Here is an 18,709-nt window from a genome sequence, read left to right as displayed (position 1 = left end):
AAAGAGGCTTCTAAGCACCGAGCAATTGTGCAGAAAATGTCACCCACCTCCATCTATGCTTGTAGGAAACATTTGTGATGTGTACAGTGGATGACAGCTATAGTGGAACGTTAACCCCTCTATTAAATGTGAGCCGACTTTGTATTTCCTGTGTAATACAAGTCGTGCTATTATTGTTGGAGTCCAGGTTCACAATTTTGCTCCCAACATGGATGTTTTTCAATCTAATCTGATGCGATCGCACTGGGTCAGAGATCTTATTTTCTGTCAAGTTTTGGTTCTTTAGTCAATCTCCCTCCCAAGACATTTTTCAGCATCAAGTTGTAAGCTGGAGATACAGTTAATTGCCTTGTGAGACGTGGAAGGCCTATAGCACTGAACGGGTTAATTATACCCAGAGCATCTGCTGAACGACCCGTCATGAAGATCTGACTAACGCCTTTCTCTCGTCAGCCTGTTCATGTCAGCGCAATAAATTAGCCTATCTATTATTTATTTACACTATTGTATACATTATTTAGCCTCTTCATGACAGCTATCCTGGGTAGCACTAGTGATTAGCCAATTAACTGTTTCAGCATGCAGCTAAAATAGACTCCTGGCTGCATAATTATATTTTCTTACTCAATAGTATTTCAGAAATGATCTACCCAGTGCCAGCGAGTTATTATATAGCCTGCATGGCTCATGATGAAGGATAATTGTACGGTGCAGCAGAATCTTTTGGAACAATACAAACGCAGAAGAGTAATCACTGTATAGCTGGTTGTGTTCTGAGAACGAAGGCCAGATGGTTTCGCTCTCAAGCATTGCAGGAAACAGTAGTGTCAATAGGAAATGGAGTTTCAGCACCATGGAGAGCAGACGTCAGTGTGTGGGAATGCAAAACCTCCAGAGGTCGTTTACCCACCACAAAAGTGCAGAACCGCATGGCAAACGCTCTCATGTGATGTCACATGGCGGTTTTCATGCCGTTTGCACTTTTGCACCGTGCTACTATGAGGATTTTTCCACCTCTCGGCACATTGAAGCTCAGTGTTTGCTTTTTATCCAGAAAAGAGGCGCGCCCCTTGCAGTGCATTGGGGGGGACCATCAAGGTGCAAAACCAAGGCATTGTGCATTGGGAACATATAACAAATCATTATCAGTTATTTATATAGCGCAGCGCTGTACAGAGAAGTCACATCAGTCCCTGCCCCATTGGGGCTTACAGTCTAAATTCCCTAACATAGACAGACAGAGAGAGAGACTGGGGTCAATTCTGATAGCATCCAATTAACCTACCACTGTGTTTTTGGAGGAAACCGGAGCACCCAGAGGAAACCCACGCAAACACAGGGAGAACATACAAACTCCACACAGATAAGACCATGGTCGGGAATTGAACTCATGACCCCAGTGCTGTGAGGCAGAAGTGCTAACCACTAGGCCACTGTGCTGCCCATAACAAATGGCCTCCAGTGAAGATAGCGGTTTTATGGGCTGGGCTAGTATTCAGTCTATCAATTTACTAGGAACTGTTGACATCACTAAGGCATGGGGAACTAGTTCTTAATTAATATACTGCATTGAATGTGACTTAGTAGACTTCAAAGCAGCCTATTAATTCAATAGTGACAAGTGACACCACTTAGCAGGGTTGGCTCACCCTGATTTATACTGTGTCCTTTTAGCATTTATATTCAATGCTATGTGTTACTCTGCTCATTCTTAGCCTGCCTCCCCTATAATTCTGCTGCCCTTAGGCTAATATAGTTAGCCTAAGTTATTCTTTATAATACACAAGCTGCCATCTCATTTGTGGTTTTTAATGCACTGACAGTTTTACTGACCGTTGCCTCATGGAAGATTCTCAAAACAGGTAACACAAATTACATCACTACCCAACAAAAATAACTACTCACCTACTATAAGTATATATTCTACAAATGAGTCTAACTTATGTTCTATATGTTAGTGTATACATGTAATTGTATATAAAGGGTATGTTCTTTTAATCTAACATGTGGTTCTTTCTCTTTCATAGTGAGTTGAAAACATGTCTAATACAACCAACGGAGACACCAAGGCCCAATGTTTGCCGCGTAACGGGCTGGTGAAGATCCCTGGTCCAACCAATGGCCTGGGCTCTGCCAGCATCACCAAAGGAACACCAGCTGTCAAGAACCGCATATGCCAGCCTCCTTCTGTGCCATCTATCTTAAGCCAGGCCTTTCCAAAACACCCGGAGCATGTTAACCCTTCAGTGTTACCCATCCTACCACCACCTCCAACACACAACATCCCTTTGGGTCTTAGCCCCGGAGAAGAAAATGCACCAATACCTTGTGGGCCCTCGTTGGACAGAATCCAGGGTCAAGGGAAGGACTGTCACCTGGCCCTCGATGAAAAGATCCTAAACCGGCTATTCTCTTATTTCTCGGCTTGCGAGAAGTGCGTCCTTGCACAAGTTTGCAAGACATGGAGACGGGTACTTTACCAACCCAGGTTCTGGGTGGGCCTGACCCCTGTCCTACATGCCAAGGAACTCTACAATGTCCTGCCCACAGGGGAGAAGGAGTTTGTCAGTCTACAGGGATTTGCTGTGCGTGGTTTTGAATCGTTCTGTTTGGTTGGGGTGTCGGACCTGGATATCTGTGAGTTCATTGACAACTATCCCCTGTCAAAGAAGGGAGTGAAGTCTGTGAGCCTAAAGCGGTCAACAATCACCGACGCTGGCTTGGAGGTGAGATGATTGGTAATGTTGGTTGCCACCCTGGTTGCAAATTATTTTCTATCCAAATTCATTAAGTGTTTACAATATGTTTCAATAACAATTGGTTGGGGCATTTAATATTTTGTTGACCTTTAGTTAATATTCTGGATAATCTCTCTCTCTCTCTCTATATATATTTGTATTTCACGTTCAGAAAATGTTGTCAAAACTCAGTCATGCTTATTTTATCTGGGTTCAGTAGAACCAGTCTGTAAGATAGTGTAGACAAGTCTTAGGTTAGACACACTGAAGAATTTTCCGACCAGTGTATTATCGACAGCGATTGTACCTACGACTGAAGGTCTGAACGGTCCGTCGATTCATTCATACACACTATACCCATTGTAAACAATTTTTGCAAGACTGATAGTCCAGGGAAACCGGGGAGGGGTGTGGGAAAGAATAGGAGAGGTGACACAGATCTGTGAACATTAAATGATACAATGAAAATATCAAAAGGTATGGTAACAAAATGCTAAAAAAATACAAACAAAATAGGTAAACTAGAGGTAATGATGTTGGGAGAGTATTATGATACATAGTGGATATAACTGACACTTGGATGGATGAAAAAAATGACTGGGCAGTGTATTTGGATGGATATAGCATGTTTAGGAAATATAAGGAAGGCATGGTGCTTTGTGTATACGTACAGCGGACAGATATCTGTAAAGAAGTCTTCTGTCCTCTTCGAGTAAATTAATAATTGGAGAATAAACAATTATACTGGAGTCCAATTTTAGCCATTTCACTGTAAGAAGGACATGTGAGAACACAAGGGTCAATAGATGGAATGGTTCAATTACAAAGAGAGGTTAGAAAAATGAATGCAGTGACCTAATTAATATTTATAGATATACCCCAGGTCAATACAAAGAATTGTCTAATTAAATTTTCAAACCAAGGACCATGCAGAGGACAAGGGGTCATCGGTTGGGAATGGAAGAAAGAAGGTTTCATCATCAGCATAGAAAGGGTTCTTTACTGTAAGGGCGGATGAGCTGTGGAATTCCATAACACATGGACCTGGTGATGGGAAATTCACTAACAGAATTCAAAAATTCATTGGATGCATATCTTACAAATATTGATCTCTTTTGCTTAATTAGTAGAGAACACATAGCAATTATTGATCAGGACAGTTTATCTAATTGCCTTTTTTTGGGGTAAGGAAGGATTTTTCCCCCATGAAGCTACATTGGCACTGAGGGTTTTGTTTGCCAACACAATTGACATTTATGCAAGGATGAACTTGATGGACCTCACTATGTACCTGTCAATCACCACTTGGCCTCAAGCCTAGACCGGACCCCAAAATTTCATTGCTATAAAAAATATAATTTGCTTTGTAGCCTAAAAGCATCCTCAATCATCTCTTTTGATTGGCATTTTGTTTTACGCAGCTTACAATATTTATGCTGCTTATACTATAGTGTGTTGAAATAAGCAAAGGCGGATGTATATCCGGGTAGGCCTGCTGTATTTCGACCTGACACTGAACGAATGCTAATTATCCAAATCCACAAAATTGGTTCAGATAGTCATTTAAATATTTCCCTGAAAATTATGTAAATAACGCTGTATCGCAGCCATGCATAACATTCGTTTGTGAATTTGTCTATTCCTATTAGTGCACGCATTATACAGCACATATCGTTTCCATTGTCCGCTATTTCATCGTTAATCTTTCACTAATAACATAGGCTTAGAGAATGTTCACCTGGATTCCTTGCAACAGCCAATCAGCTATCAGACTAGAAATCAGACAATAGCTGAACCAACCGGGCTGCAGGCAGCTTAGTTATGATGTCACAAGGGGAGAGACGGAGACCGTTTAGCGCTGCTGATAATGGCTCCATAGAATGGGGTCACAATACTGCAAGATGGAGAGCCCTTGTCAGCAAAAATATATCCGTAGTCTACACAAATTATGTACTCTCACAGCAGGGCCAGGAAGAATCCTAAATAAGGCCGAAACTGGTAGCAGATAAGGATGAGAATTTGCTCAGTGATTTGTAGCCCACAGGAACCAATTAAACGTCTGCTTTTATTAGTCTAACTGATCAAAGCACAGCCATGTATGAGCAGGAGATATAAATAATTCAATGTAGTGTGAAATACATTTTCATAGACTTAATCCTGGATTTGCTAAATGCCTTTTTATAACCACTAGTGTTTTGTTTTGTAACTATAACAATTATATATGAATGTTGACTATTCCAAACACTGACAAGGTGATTGACGTTGTATTTTTATGAACATTTCTTTTGTAGTTAAGTGCAGATGACGTTCCCTGCTATCACCCCTTAGGCTCTCAGTGGCTCCATGCAGTATTTTTGTCCTCTATGGTCTACACAACATAGACCATCAAATCCCCACTGTAAAAATGTACAATACATTATTCACAACCACCAGTGTAGGACGTATTTGCCTGTTTTTTACTTCCTCGCCTTTGGGAGAACCTGGGGGGGAGGTGTGAATAATGAGTCATGAGGGGACAGAACGCAGTGAATCGCGTCATAGTGGCCCGCGTTCTGCCCACTTCACCAGGAAGTAGGCGTGGTGCGGCCCACTCTTCCGGGAGTCTGGAGACCTACACGGAATTTGGGAATCTCATTGATATTCCTGGAAAGTGGGCAAATGTGGTGTAGCATCAAAAGAACAAGAGTCATTTATCAAAATGGAATTTAAAGGGATGATTTATTAAAGAGCGAAACAGCCATTTTGAGTTATATTGCAAAATATCAAAAAGGGCTGCTGTATTAGCGGAAGTGTCTACCAAAGCATTTCCAAATGAGACATGTTAGCTGAGCATTTGATAATGGCTATCTCTGAGGGTAATATGATAGAATCTAGTAATTTATTTACATAATTAACATTTTTTAATTGTAGGCCTACAGAGGTAAAGTAGCCCCATTGATTCCATAGTTGTCCATAGTCATGAACAACACCAAAGGCATATCTGGAGTTGGTGAAAATGATCACTGACTTGCCATTTGCAAGCATGCAGGGCTACAAGCTCTTCCCCCTGTGCTGAGTTGACAGAGAAAATAGAACAAATCTTGACTACTTAGTGCTGGGAATAGACATTATAACCATAGATAAAAGAACCACCAACATTTCTTAGACAAGAACTATCAACATTGGAAATAATGTCAGAACTTTATCGATGTGTGACTTTAAAATGTATCCTTTTGGGAAGTGCGGTGAGAGGTGACTTGAATGCAATTATGTTCCACCTGCTCATCTGGAGAAGATAGCAGTAAGGCAGGATTAAGAAGATAGCTGATGGTGATAGAAATACGAGGTGAAGACCAGAGTAATCAGCCTTGTGGCTGCAAGGTGTTGCATTTTAGTTTTGAGAAGACGTTCAGATGCAGCAACAGTGAATGTAAATCCTAAAATGATATTAGCAGATGTTACCGCAAAGATAGCAACAGCTGTCATACATGGGAAATGCTTCTGCTACAGGATCAAGCAGTGTACTGTAGTAAGCTATAGATTGGTGGCCTATTGCAAAATGACTTGAGCCACTCAACATATGCTTTCTATTGTGCTCTACTCACTCCAAAGTACTTGTTATTTAATGCTCTACAAAGAATTTCTACTTTTTCTAAACCAGGGGCGGATCTAGACTTTATGTTTAGGGGGGGGGGCGATTTTGCATTACCACGCCCCCTCCTTTGCTCTGATTGGCTAGCCTGCGTTAACCCCGCCTTCCGCCCGCGATTGGCCCCGCCCCCTCCCGTTGTGGTCGCCGGCTGGGACCACTCTTATTGGCTGGCCCACATTTAGCCCCGCCCCCTGCTCGCGCTTTAGCCCCGCCCCTCCTGTTTTAATCGGCGGCTGGGACCTAGCTTTTTGCTGCTAGGGGGGGCGAATGCCCCGATCGCCCCCCCCTGGATCCGCCACTGTTCTAAACTAAAGGTACATTCAAGGGGAAATTGATTAGAGATTTCTGCTTTAAACCTGTGCCAATCCCGCATGTACTTGCAAGTTTTCTTACCATAGTTCTACACATATACTCTCCTGGGGTACTAGATGGCTGGTCTTTACTATTACTAACCTCCATCTCCTTATTCTCGTGCCTAATTCTCTAGGGTACACAAAATTACTTATTAGTTAAAAAAAAAATAGAAAAACTGTGAAATGTGGTCTAATCGTGGGCATATAAAATACACCTATCATCATCACCATTTATTTATATAGCGCCACTAATTCCGCAGCGCTGTACAGAGAACTCATTCACATCAGTCCCTGCCCCATTGGAGCTTACAGTCTAAATTCCCTAACATACATACAGACAGACAGAGACAGACACAAACACACATACTTGGGTCAATTTGTTAGCAGCCAATTAACCTACCAGTATGTTTTTGGAGTGTGGGAGGAAACTGGAGCACCCGGAGGAAACCCACACAAACACGGGGAGAACATACAAACTCCTCACAGATAAGGCCATGGTCGGGAATTGAACTCATGACCCCAGTGCGGTGAGGCAGAAGTGCTAACCACTGAGCCACCGTGCTGCCCGTCATATAGTCATATACGGGTTAAAGGACTCCTAATGGATTTTTTTTTTAATTCCTAATATTTAAACAATGGCAGTCCTGGGGAAATTTATAGCGTTACTCAAACCTGGTGCAAACTCACTCAGCCTGTTCTCTAGGTCACTGCAACTGAGGAGTAAACAGAGCTTGGGCCTGTTGCTAAGGATTTGTTGTTAGGATGCATCACAATTAACAGCAGCTCGACAACCTGTACATATTCTAAATTCTCTAGGCATTCCGACGTGGAGGATAGAGCGTGACTGGTTGGACAGGAAGGGATATTGGTAAAGATCATTAGAAGACTGTAGTTCTTATTTGAAAGTGAGTCGATTGTGAGTCACTGATCTCGGTATAGATTATGTACAGGGGTAGATCTTATCCACCTGCAAGTATGGGAGGAGGGTTACTTGAAGGAGCTTTTCTTGTAGTACAGACCATTCCACGAGCCAGACTCATTGTCACACCAAATTGTGTCCTAGCCTATTGCTTAAAGAGGACTTGTCGTCTATGCCACACTTGCCAACTTTCCCCCCTTGGCTTCAGGGAGATCCCGGGGGAGGTGGGCGTGCGGGGACGGGGCACGACTAATTGCATCATTTTGGCCCCACCCCCTAAATGATTGTCAAAATTTAAGCCAATTATAGCAATAATAACGCGATATTTGCATCATTAAGCCCCACCCCCCCACCACTTATCTATTTCGTGGGTGAGAACCGGGAGGTTGCCCTGCTCTCCCGGGAGCCCGGGAGGTCTCCCAGAAATGCGGGAGTCTCCTGGATATTCCGGGAGAGTAGGCCACTATGCATTAAAGAAAAGCAGCTAATGAATCTCTAGAGCCTGATGTATATTTTACATTTCTGTCTCCATTACTGAGGTCATGTTGTTTTACCTGTCAGTCTTTGATTAAATCTTGGTCTCCATGAAAATGGCCACCTCCATAGGCATCAATACATGGACATAGGACACAATTTATGATCTGTGTCATCATGCCACAGATGGTGAAGCCAACCACGTCTTGTACTGGCTCAGCATCAGGGAGAATGCCAGACTCTTCAGGGAGTGAGGGAGATCACCCCTATTTCAGGGAGTCTCCCTGACATTCAGGGTGAGTTGGCAAGTATGGTCTATGCACAGTGGAGGCAGCCATTTTGGGGGCTAAACCAATATCCTACATATCAGTTCACTAGCAACTTGTGGCTGAGGCACGAGGCACTAACATTCTGCCTTATGCCTTAGTGATGTTAATCGTTCCTGAATTCAAAGGCTACATTCTCATCTTGCCAAAAAAAATGTCTGCCTCCACCGTAGGTAGCACTCATCTTATTTCTATCAAATATTTGTCTATTATTAGCACAGATATCTAACAGTGTTATGAATCCGTTTCTCTAACATATCTATTTAGTTAACCATTATATACTTTACTTATGCTGTTGGCTGTACACTGCTCACCAGTGTTTTATGCCAACGATGGTGGCAACCTAATCTCTAACACAGAAGGCAATTTACATGAAAGAGATGCAAGACAGGATTCTATCCACAGGAGGCTGCCAAATCTCACAGCACAATTCACTTCTTATCTAGATCATGTAGGCAGCAAATTCAATTCTGATTTGGTTGTATCAAATCTTCACACTTATCACTCTCCTAGAAATAGTATTTTGGGCACAAAGTAACTGAGCAGAAATCATTCCAACGGAGGTGATTTGACCTTGTATCAGCATTCCCAATTTCCAATTTCTTTATACTATCTCTTTACAGATAAAAGTTACCAGGTAACCTGCAAAACAAGAGAAATTTCAGAGTTTACTTCCAGACCAATTAAAAGTTACCAAGTTATTGAAAATTAGCAGGTTACTTCTAGTATAGGTAAAAGTTACTAAATTAGCTGTAGTATTGGTTAAACTTAGTAGTGTACTTCCAGGCCAAATAAAGTTACCAGGTTACCTCTCGTTCAGGTGAAAGTTACCAGGTTACCTTCCAATACAAATGCACGTGACTAGTTTACCCCCAGGACAGATGAAAGTTACCGATTTATATGAGAATAGGTGAAAACTACCATATTACCTCCAATACAAGGTAAAGTTACTATATCAGTTCAGTGCCTTATACAAAAAATTATGGGGCATATTAAAATAACTTTGCGGTTCACGGTAACGCGCGTTACCGTTAACCTGCGCAGTATTGCCGTTAATATGGTACCGCATTAACGCGGATTTTCGTACGCAACCCTATGGGCTGCAAACGAAAATCCACGTTATTGCGGTACCGTGGATTGACTACGCGGCCCGTTCCGGCGCGATCCCGCGGACCGGAAAGCTAATTGAGCTAATATGAGTATACCTTCTATATCTAGAGGTCAATGCAGATGTTTTTTAATAAAGACATTAGATGCCTCTATCTATGATGCAGATTTAAAATGTACTTGTGACTACAAATAAACCATTTTCTGAAGATATTCCCTACCTCTGTGGCTTTAAGTAGTGAATAAGTCTGCTGTAATGCAGTATTCCACCTTAAGACAACTTAAACTTTTCAGTGAATTTGACAATGGTCAAAATACCTAGTCGTTCTCCATGTCCTGCACGTCTGTGTACCACCAGTCTAATACAACCTGAAGACACAGATCATCAGAACTTCCAGAGCAGGCTCCAATGATCCCCAGAAGTCATGTGTGGCCACGTTGCACAGCGAACCTGACTCTCCGCTCTTGGGCCAAGCAGCAGGATCGTAGTGTTTGTGGCCATCCGTATGCGCGGTAATTAGCTCACTCCCCTAAAGACATAAAGTACTAATCTCAAACAATGGAGGGAAAGATTGTGGTGTCAGTTATATTTGTTGACCTTGGATAGGACACAAAACTGCTCCATGGGCACAACTGTTTCCACTGTCCAGAGCTTGACTGTGTCATATCAAAGGACAACAAAAACAAAGAACTCCGTCTAGATAAAATGAAGGGTTTTGTGAAAAATACAGAAGGAAGTCAGACAGATAAAGCAAAGTTGGGCACGTACAAACCAACAAGCCACAGTTGTCAAAGGCCATAACCCCCAATAAGGGTCTTGCCCATTTTAGATCATTTCCTCGAACAATTGAGACATCTGTATCTTCTTGGGATCTATCTCTTAATTCTGAAAATATGTCTCTCCATTATTATTTTTTTTTGGCAGGTGATGCTGGAGCAGATGCAAGGGGTGGTAAGACTGGAGCTGTCTGGTTGCAATGACTTCACAGAGGCCGGGCTGTGGTCCAGCTTACACGGACGCATCACTTCCCTGAGTGTCAGCGACTGCATCAATGTGGCGGACGATGCGGTGGCTGCCATCTCCCAGCTCCTCCCCAACCTGGGTGAGCTGAACCTCCAGGCCTACCACGTAACGGACACGGCGCTGGCCTACTTTACTGCCAAACAAGGCCGAGCCACGCACACTCTTCGCCTCCACTCCTGCTGGGAAATCACCAACCACGGGGTGGTTAACGTGGTCCACAGTCTGCCCAACCTAACTGTCCTCAGCCTCTCCGGGTGCTCCAAAGTGACCGACGATGGAGTGGAGCTGGTGGCGGAGAACCTGAGAAGACTACGTGGCCTGGACCTGTCATGGTGCCCCAGACTTACGGACACGGCACTGGAATATATTGCGTGTGACCTGCACAAGCTGGAGGAACTGGTTCTGGATAGGTGGGTGTGGGAACTGAACATGAGAGGAAGGCAGCGTGCCCATCACCTACACACACAGCGGAAGCCGCCATTTCTGGTGCTGGCCCAATATTCATGAGAGCCTATTAATTCAGTAGGAACCGGTGATATCACTGAAGTATGGTGCACTTCATCCTCGTGAAGATTGGGTCAGCCCACAAAATTCAGCCCCCCCGGTATTTTTAGGTGACTAGACAGCAACCAATCAGATTCTAGCTGTCATGTTGTAGAATGTACTGAATAAATAATAACTAGATAACTTATTGGTTGCTATGGGCAACATCTCCACTTTTTCAAACCCGCAGTTTAGTAAATATACCCCTAAGGGTGAGAATCAGTGTCTTATATTTGTTAAAGTAAGAGAATATTCCCCATCAACCAGGTAACGTTAGACTGATCATAGATATGAAGTGATGGTGTAAAGGCCATGTATGGATTAGAAAAGATAAGTAAACTAGACAATGTTATCTCCAGAAGACAAGAGCAGGGCATTAAGCAGGTTTATTTATGGGGTTTTTTCAAGGATTATGCCTGTAATTTATATTTGAAGCTTTTGTCAGGTCTTTTTTATTGTATATATGGAAGATTAGCATTGATAATTTATGCTGTACTGTATTTACATCTTGTTGCTGTTTGAAGGCAAGTTGTATATGAATACATATGTCTGTAGTAGACATATATGCATATTGCATATTTGCAAATCCTGTATTTACCCACTTGATAGAAGAACATGAAAGCATGGAGGGCACAGGGCATGGAGGGCACGGAGCACGGAAGGCACGGGGCATGGAGAGCACGGGGCTTGGATGGCACAGGCATGGAAAGCACAGGGCATGGAGGGCACAGAGTATGGAAAGCACAGGGCATGGAGGGCACGGAGAATGGAGGGCACAGGGCATGGAGGGCACAGCATTGCATATCAGTTGGCACTTATGTTTTTGGGGTAGGCAGTGATCTGTCTGTTGGTGTGATTGTGTTAGTGAGGACAGGGCTGCATGTGACAGGGGTAGTGACATGATGTGAGGAGGGGAATGGAGGCAGCAGGAAGCCACAGACTGAGAGTTATATAGTGGAAGGAGCAGGGTCCTCCAGCAGCACAGATATCAGGAGGTTAGCGATGTTTGATGAGGCCATGGCAGCATGTGACAGAGGCAGTGACAAGATGTAAGGAGGGCAATGGAGGCAGCAGGAAGTCACAGACAGTGAAAGCAGCAGGGTGCTCGCCCACAGCATAGAGTAGTGATGTGAGGCTTCTATAAAACTGTGGTCTTCAACACACCCCTTTATGAATCAGTGTATATATCCAATTTGTTTCATTTTAAGTAGCATCTATGCCTTGTATTGTCAGGTTTGACTAATTGGTAGGTGTTTGAGGCTAGACCTAGTGGCTGTAAATGTCTGCTGGTTCTATTACCCTCCTTAATACTTCCTTACAGTGTTTGCTTACTGTGTGTTTTTGTCATTCAAGATCCATAACCACATAGTGAAATCAGGTCAGCAACATAGAAATGAGAGAGGCATGAGGGTGTAATTTTGGGCAGAGGAATGGTTCCCTGTCTAATGCAGAAATGCTGATGATAATTTGTGCTGCCTTCTGCTCCTCTCCTCAGGTGTGTACGGATCACAGACACGGGACTCAGCTACCTGTCCACAATGTCGTCGCTTCGCAACTTGTACCTACGCTGGTGCTGCCAGGTGAGACTACAGCTGTGCAATTTTAGGCCAATTTGGTCAAAAATGTTCAGATTAACCAACTGGGCCATCTTTAAAATAAACTCACGTGGCATCTCTGTCTGCTAATGTGGAGAAAAGTGACCCAAAATTGCTGCATGTGTGTCCTTCCGCTGGCCGCCAATGATGGCCAAGAGCAATTAAAATCCATCTGCAGTGTAAGCATTCCTGGCTGAAAATGCGGTTGGCCGTTGACCACGGTTGTCATGTTCATCCGCCAGCTGCACTAATGGGATCCCGTGGGATCCAGACATTCTGCTTGACCACAGAACAACTTGATCTTCCAAATATGGATATATACATCTGTGGCGTGTGACCCAGATCTCCTCATTCGGCCACAAATCTTTAGTCTATACGAATAAAATAGACCAATATAAAGTCACCCGTTTTACTATGTATAGATGGCAGGTACGTTACGAAGAAACATTTTTACTAAAGGCACAGTTCAATGCCCCATCTCACGTAGTGTCAGGGCCATCTTAACTACATTATGGGCCCCCGGGCGAAGCAGTGCACCGGGGCCCCTACATATATCTATATCTATATCTATATATATATATGTAGATATATATATATATATATATATATATATATATATATACATATATATCTATATATATTAGATATATATATATATATATATATATATATATATATATATATATATATAGATAGATAGATAGATAGATATAGATATAGATGTATAGAGATACAGATATAGATATATAGAGATAGAGATAGATGTACTTGCTCAGTGACCCTTTAAGGTTTTTTTTGCAGGTTTTTTCTTTTTTGAAGGATTATTTATTCTAATTAAGGGCCCTGCCTATGGGGCCCCCTTGCCCATGGGGCCCCCGGGCACCTGCCCATCGTGCCCAATGGAAAAGATGGCCCTGCATAGTGTCATTATTTTCTGGAATGTCATTTAACTTTAGTGTATGTTAGAGGTACTACACTAGGGGTATATTTACTAAACTGCGGGTTTGAAAAAGTGGAGATGTTGCCTATAGCAACCAATCAGATTCTAGCTGTCATTTTGTAGAATGTACTAAATAAATGACAACTAGAATCTGATTGGTTGCTATAGGCATCATCTCTACTTTTTCAAACCCGCAGTTTAGTAAATCTACCCCTAGGATGGGACAATATTTACTGCATGTATGACAATAGTAAAAATCTATCTCTTGTAATCAACATGGTGCAGACACAGGCTAGCCAATGTCTGATCAGTTGCCTACTTTCTCGGAATGTCCGGAAGACTCTTAGTTTATGGTTAGACCTCCCGGACTCCTGAGAGTACAGGCAATTCTCCCCGCAGGGGTGCTTACCTGTCTGCAAGGTGGGCAGGGACATGACGTGAAATGCGTTGTCACCTTAGCGAGCACTGAGCAGGCTGGAGCGCGATGATGCAGTTAGCGTCATCGTACACTTTACTCCACCCACTAAATGACGCCATGCAATAGATGTACGGACATTACAACACAAAGGAGGTTATTTATAATGCGCAAAACGTCCGCTAAGCAAAATCTGCTTTGTACCCGTCTAGCTTTCCGCCGAGTTTACGGAGGAAAACGGCCGCACCTACAGAGCACCAGAAGTGTGCACCAGGGGAGGAGTTGGGCGGAGTGAAATTGTATTTAGCAGAGTACGGAGTAATTGCACCAGGGCGCCTAGTTTTGCAGAGCAATAAAGGAATAAGATATCCTACTGCAGAGTGAGATTATTGAAATCAAATAAAGGGATGGAAAGTGAGCATTTTTAGGGGCTTTCTATGCCTTGCAAAGGAGTGCACCACCATTTCCATTTGTTGTCTCTTGTAACACCACAAACCTCCTGCGTCTATCTCTTCTGGAACCATAAGGACCTTCTTTAATGATTCTACTGCCCAACTGGTCAAGCAGCAACAGCGCCACCTAGAGGAATACGTGTCTTTTTGTTTCATTTCTCCAAATACAAATGGCAGTAGAAGAATATTAAGTAATAACGTCATCTTCAACAATTATTTTTGTAGCGCCAGCAAATTCCGTAGCGCTTTACTTTTTCTTACACAAACAGGTACAATAACATAGCACGACCAACTTGTTTTCATACTCTGTGCCGACGTTGACATTTATGGAGAGTTAATAAAAAAAAATATTTAAAAACGAGACTCAAAAATATCAAACGCTTTCTTCTCCTGTTACAGGTGCAGGATTTCGGTCTGAAACATTTATTGGGGATGAAAAGTTTACGACTCCTATCACTGGCTGGTAAGAGGGGTTTTTACTACTCTCACAAAGTTGGCAGACGTTATCACACACCTTTACAAAAAGAAATACGATCTCCAAAATTTATAAGGCCAGACAATCTACACCGAAACAAGAGGTTAATTGGGAAGTGGAATTGGGCATGACACCGGAGGAAAATGCCTGGACCATCCATCATTCGAGAGAGAATTTCCAAAGGATCATGTACATTAAAATAAATCTCATGTGAGGTTCACTATCAGTGGTACCTGTTACCTAATAAATTAAATAAGATCCATGGCTCACACTCCCCCTAATGTTGGAGAGTTTGTGGTGAGAGGGGTTGTTGTCCACCATATATGGTGGACTTCAAGATGAGGTGACCAAGCTTCTCAGCACTGCGATCAGACGTCCATTCTTTAAAAACCCTAAGTCATATTTATTGAATTTAACAATTCTGGATAAATTAAGCAGCCAGTTACTTAATGCTGAGAGCCAGTCTTTGGAAGCTCCCAAGGCTCCATAAATACATTTACTGCATAGTAAAATCTGGCACCTACCAACTATGGAAAATATCACGACCTACTTAAATAATAAATCATAAATTCACTTAAACTTGGTACTTATGGTAAATATGCAACAATCCCACTTCCCAGAATTACCACATCCAAGAACTTTCAGACATACCCTTAAAATAGCTAACAATAGCATTCAACTAATTATCTATCATACTCAGAAAGACACCAGACCACCAGTGACCCCAACTTTTTACTGCACCTGCTTCCCCCCAAACCATCTTGGCCCCTTACCATCCTTCATTGCACCCCAAATATATTTACAATTGTGTTGTCTTTCCTCCGTTATTGGTGTACTACTCCTGTCTGTCATTGTACTGATGATTGGCTTATACATAACTGAGACACCGGTTTATTGGAACTCTTAGAATCATCCTTAGATATGCAACATTTTATTTGTATCATTGCAGGTTGTCCTTTGCTCACCACCACTGGCCTGTCGGGCCTCGTTCAACTGCAGGACCTGGAAGAACTGGAACTAACCAACTGCCCTGGTGCCACTCCTGAGCTCTTCAAGTATTTCTCCCAGCACCTGCTTCGCTGCGTGGTGATCGAGTAAGAAGCCAGAGCTGACTTTTTCCGACTCTTAAAACCATATCCTCAGAACCATTCCCAGCACGGACCATCCAGTCGTTGACTTTGGCAGAGGGGTTAACACCCGAGCCATTGATTTGCTGACCAGCAAAGAGAGCAAGATCCTGGGAGATATTTCACACTCCGGTTTTTGTGAAGATTCATTCCATGTTACCGAAGAAAGGGTTGTATATTTTCCACGCCTCATCTCTTGTCTTCTCTGTCGTGGACTGTTCAGAAACTCGCAAGTAGAGCCGGCTCCCATCCGAAAAACCCCATCAGCGTTCTCTTCAAGGATTCTATGGTGTGAGGTTGAGTACAGCACATTGTGGAGTGTTGCTTCCAGTTCAGTGGTGACCCTCCATATTTTGGTTCCTAATGCTTTAGAAGATGATTATTTTAGATAGTCTGTTCCAGGGCATTCATTGATTCTGGGTTTCTAGTATCATACATCGTCAGGTATCACAGATGAGGAGATCTAATGAGGAATGCCAGATATACAAATAGTTTTGACATCTCTGGTGGATTGTGGTGTTTCCTAGCAGGAGTTATGGGAAGTTCATTAGAAGGTTCTGCATGGCTGTTGAAATGTATTAACTCCATGTTATGGCTCACATTGAGATTGAGTGGCTAGAATGATCCATACCAACCCATCTTGTACCATAATCCTGTTTTGACTCTTTTACACTTTGTCAACTTGCAGACATTTTAACATCTACTCGTTGCTTCTTCTTGTTCAAAGTTTCTATAGCTTATCTCTGTCTTATAGGCATTAATCTCATGATAGCTTTCATGGCCTGAGTGCAGCCATGTTCTATGGAAGCCAGTGGTCGGTTGTGGCGGCAACTCAAGAGAGTCATCTAACGTGTTTGATTTGGCTAATGCATTGAAAAATTTATGGAAGATCACCTAGTTCCACTATGTTGAACTGATTGCCCCCGTGACCCTCTAGCCATATCCAAACACGACAGATCTTGAGTTGTGTTGGGTGGTCATTCTGAAGCATCCGAATCAATGCTCAAGCTATCAAATCTGAAAGATAAGAGTAGGGTTGAGTGAAGGAACGTGTTGTCAACATTGACCGGAGGGACCTCAAGCAGGAAATGCCTTGTATGAAACTTTGCTTGGATGGAGAGGGGTTTTGACTCTCTCCTACATCTTCCTGGCTTGCCCCAGTGCCTGTACATTACTGCTGTTGCCCGACTCACTGCTTTCATCCAGATTAGATGATGGAGGACTTTAAGGTTCACCGCTTCCATCCACGCCCAAGATGACCATGGAGGAGCAGTGTAGAGGTTTTTTTACGACATTTGTGCTTTTGAGAACTTTGTCCAAAGTTCACAGGAACTGTCAGATGTCACGCAACGGTGTTATAGAAATGTTTCAGGGGTTAACATACAATCAGATAATACTTTTCTGTTCCCCCTTTGCCTTGCCATCTTCTACTATTTCTGTCCATCTTTCTACAGGGTCTCTATCTCTGTAGTTATCACCCTTCTCACTCTGCCTCTACTCCTCTCTCTTTCTCTCATATTACACAGTTCGTCTCTATGTACACGTGTCCCATGTTTTCTCCCCCGCATGTTTCCTGCCTCTCCGTCTCTTTTTCCGACTCCTCTCACTTCTGGAGAGCACAGTCTATGGAACAATCTTGTGCTGTTTCTCACCATGCTTTAAATATATTAAAATATATCATCATTCCAGGTTTTCATCCAGAGAAAATGACCAGTAGTCTGTTTTTATTTGTGTGTATGTTTTTTTTATTATAATTCATTTTTTTATTTTGTTGAAACCCAAGTCTTCGGCAGGTGTCGGTCATCAATGACGACAGCCAAGGCTGTTGCGGCTACGTTCGAACATCATGGCCTGTTGCAGACATTAAAAACACCTTCTCCTTCCCTCCACAATAAAAGTAGGACAAAACCAGGAAGGGAAAGTGATGCGCTTTTCAAAAATACAGTTTCCTATATGAAGTTTGCACGTTCAATTCACACTGGGAAAGACTTGTGATATTTCAGCTCTTTACAATCCCCAGAGGCTTCTGACTGAGCGCTTATAAGTGTATATCTCAGTGGTATCACATGCAGGTGTGAACACAGACAAGCAACTCTTCCGCAAGTTATCTGTCACATTAATAAGGTGCAAATTAAGAATTTGCTCAAGGATGCATGAAATTATAGGGCTGCCACACACGGGTGCCTCAAAAATTGCTCTAAATCATAGCAGAAAATTGGCTCAGTCTTTTGCAGATATTTGTATACACGGAAGGGTCATCTGTAACTTAGGGAATTCCGCTTTGGTATTATTAGATTGTCTAATATAATAGCGATATTATTTAGGGTAACCCAAAATACAGGTTGATCCAGTGTGCAAATGCATCTCGTAACATTCACAGGTGTATATGTTAAAGTTCACACACCATGGAGTTAAGATATTTGACGTTGCATGAAAACATCTTTTTTTTCCTTAGTACATAGCTACCAACATTATCAAACCAGGCCTTGCCTTAATTTGCATGACCACACCCATTTCAAACAGGGTTACGCCCATTTTCCAGTAGACCATGCTCCTTAATACCAGCGGTAATCAAGAATGTGGGACTACT

General features: G+C 42.6%; 1 protein-coding gene across 1 annotated transcript in view; it reads left to right on the top strand.

The window, feature by feature from the left end:
- Window positions 1-17,829, top strand: part of FBXL16 (F-box and leucine rich repeat protein 16) — a 50,504-nt gene extending 32,675 nt beyond the window's left edge. Inside the window, exons 2-6 of the mRNA XM_075179113.1 lie at window positions 2,028-2,726; window positions 10,474-10,982; window positions 12,611-12,695; window positions 14,917-14,980; window positions 15,942-17,829. Coding sequence (XP_075035214.1) covers window positions 2,040-2,726; window positions 10,474-10,982; window positions 12,611-12,695; window positions 14,917-14,980; window positions 15,942-16,090 — 1,494 coding nt within the window. The 5' untranslated portion in view covers window positions 2,028-2,039 and the 3' untranslated portion in view covers window positions 16,091-17,829. The remainder of the gene's footprint in view (window positions 1-2,027; window positions 2,727-10,473; window positions 10,983-12,610; window positions 12,696-14,916; window positions 14,981-15,941) is intronic.
- Window positions 17,830-18,709: the final 880 nt, after the last annotated feature.

This window comes from Mixophyes fleayi, chromosome 7 (genome assembly GCF_038048845.1).
Source record: "Mixophyes fleayi isolate aMixFle1 chromosome 7, aMixFle1.hap1, whole genome shotgun sequence".
Classification (NCBI taxonomy): Eukaryota; Metazoa; Chordata; class Amphibia; order Anura; family Limnodynastidae; genus Mixophyes; species Mixophyes fleayi.
The sequence above is the reverse complement of the archived record's forward strand: the minus strand, read 5'-3'. Positions and strand labels throughout refer to the sequence as shown.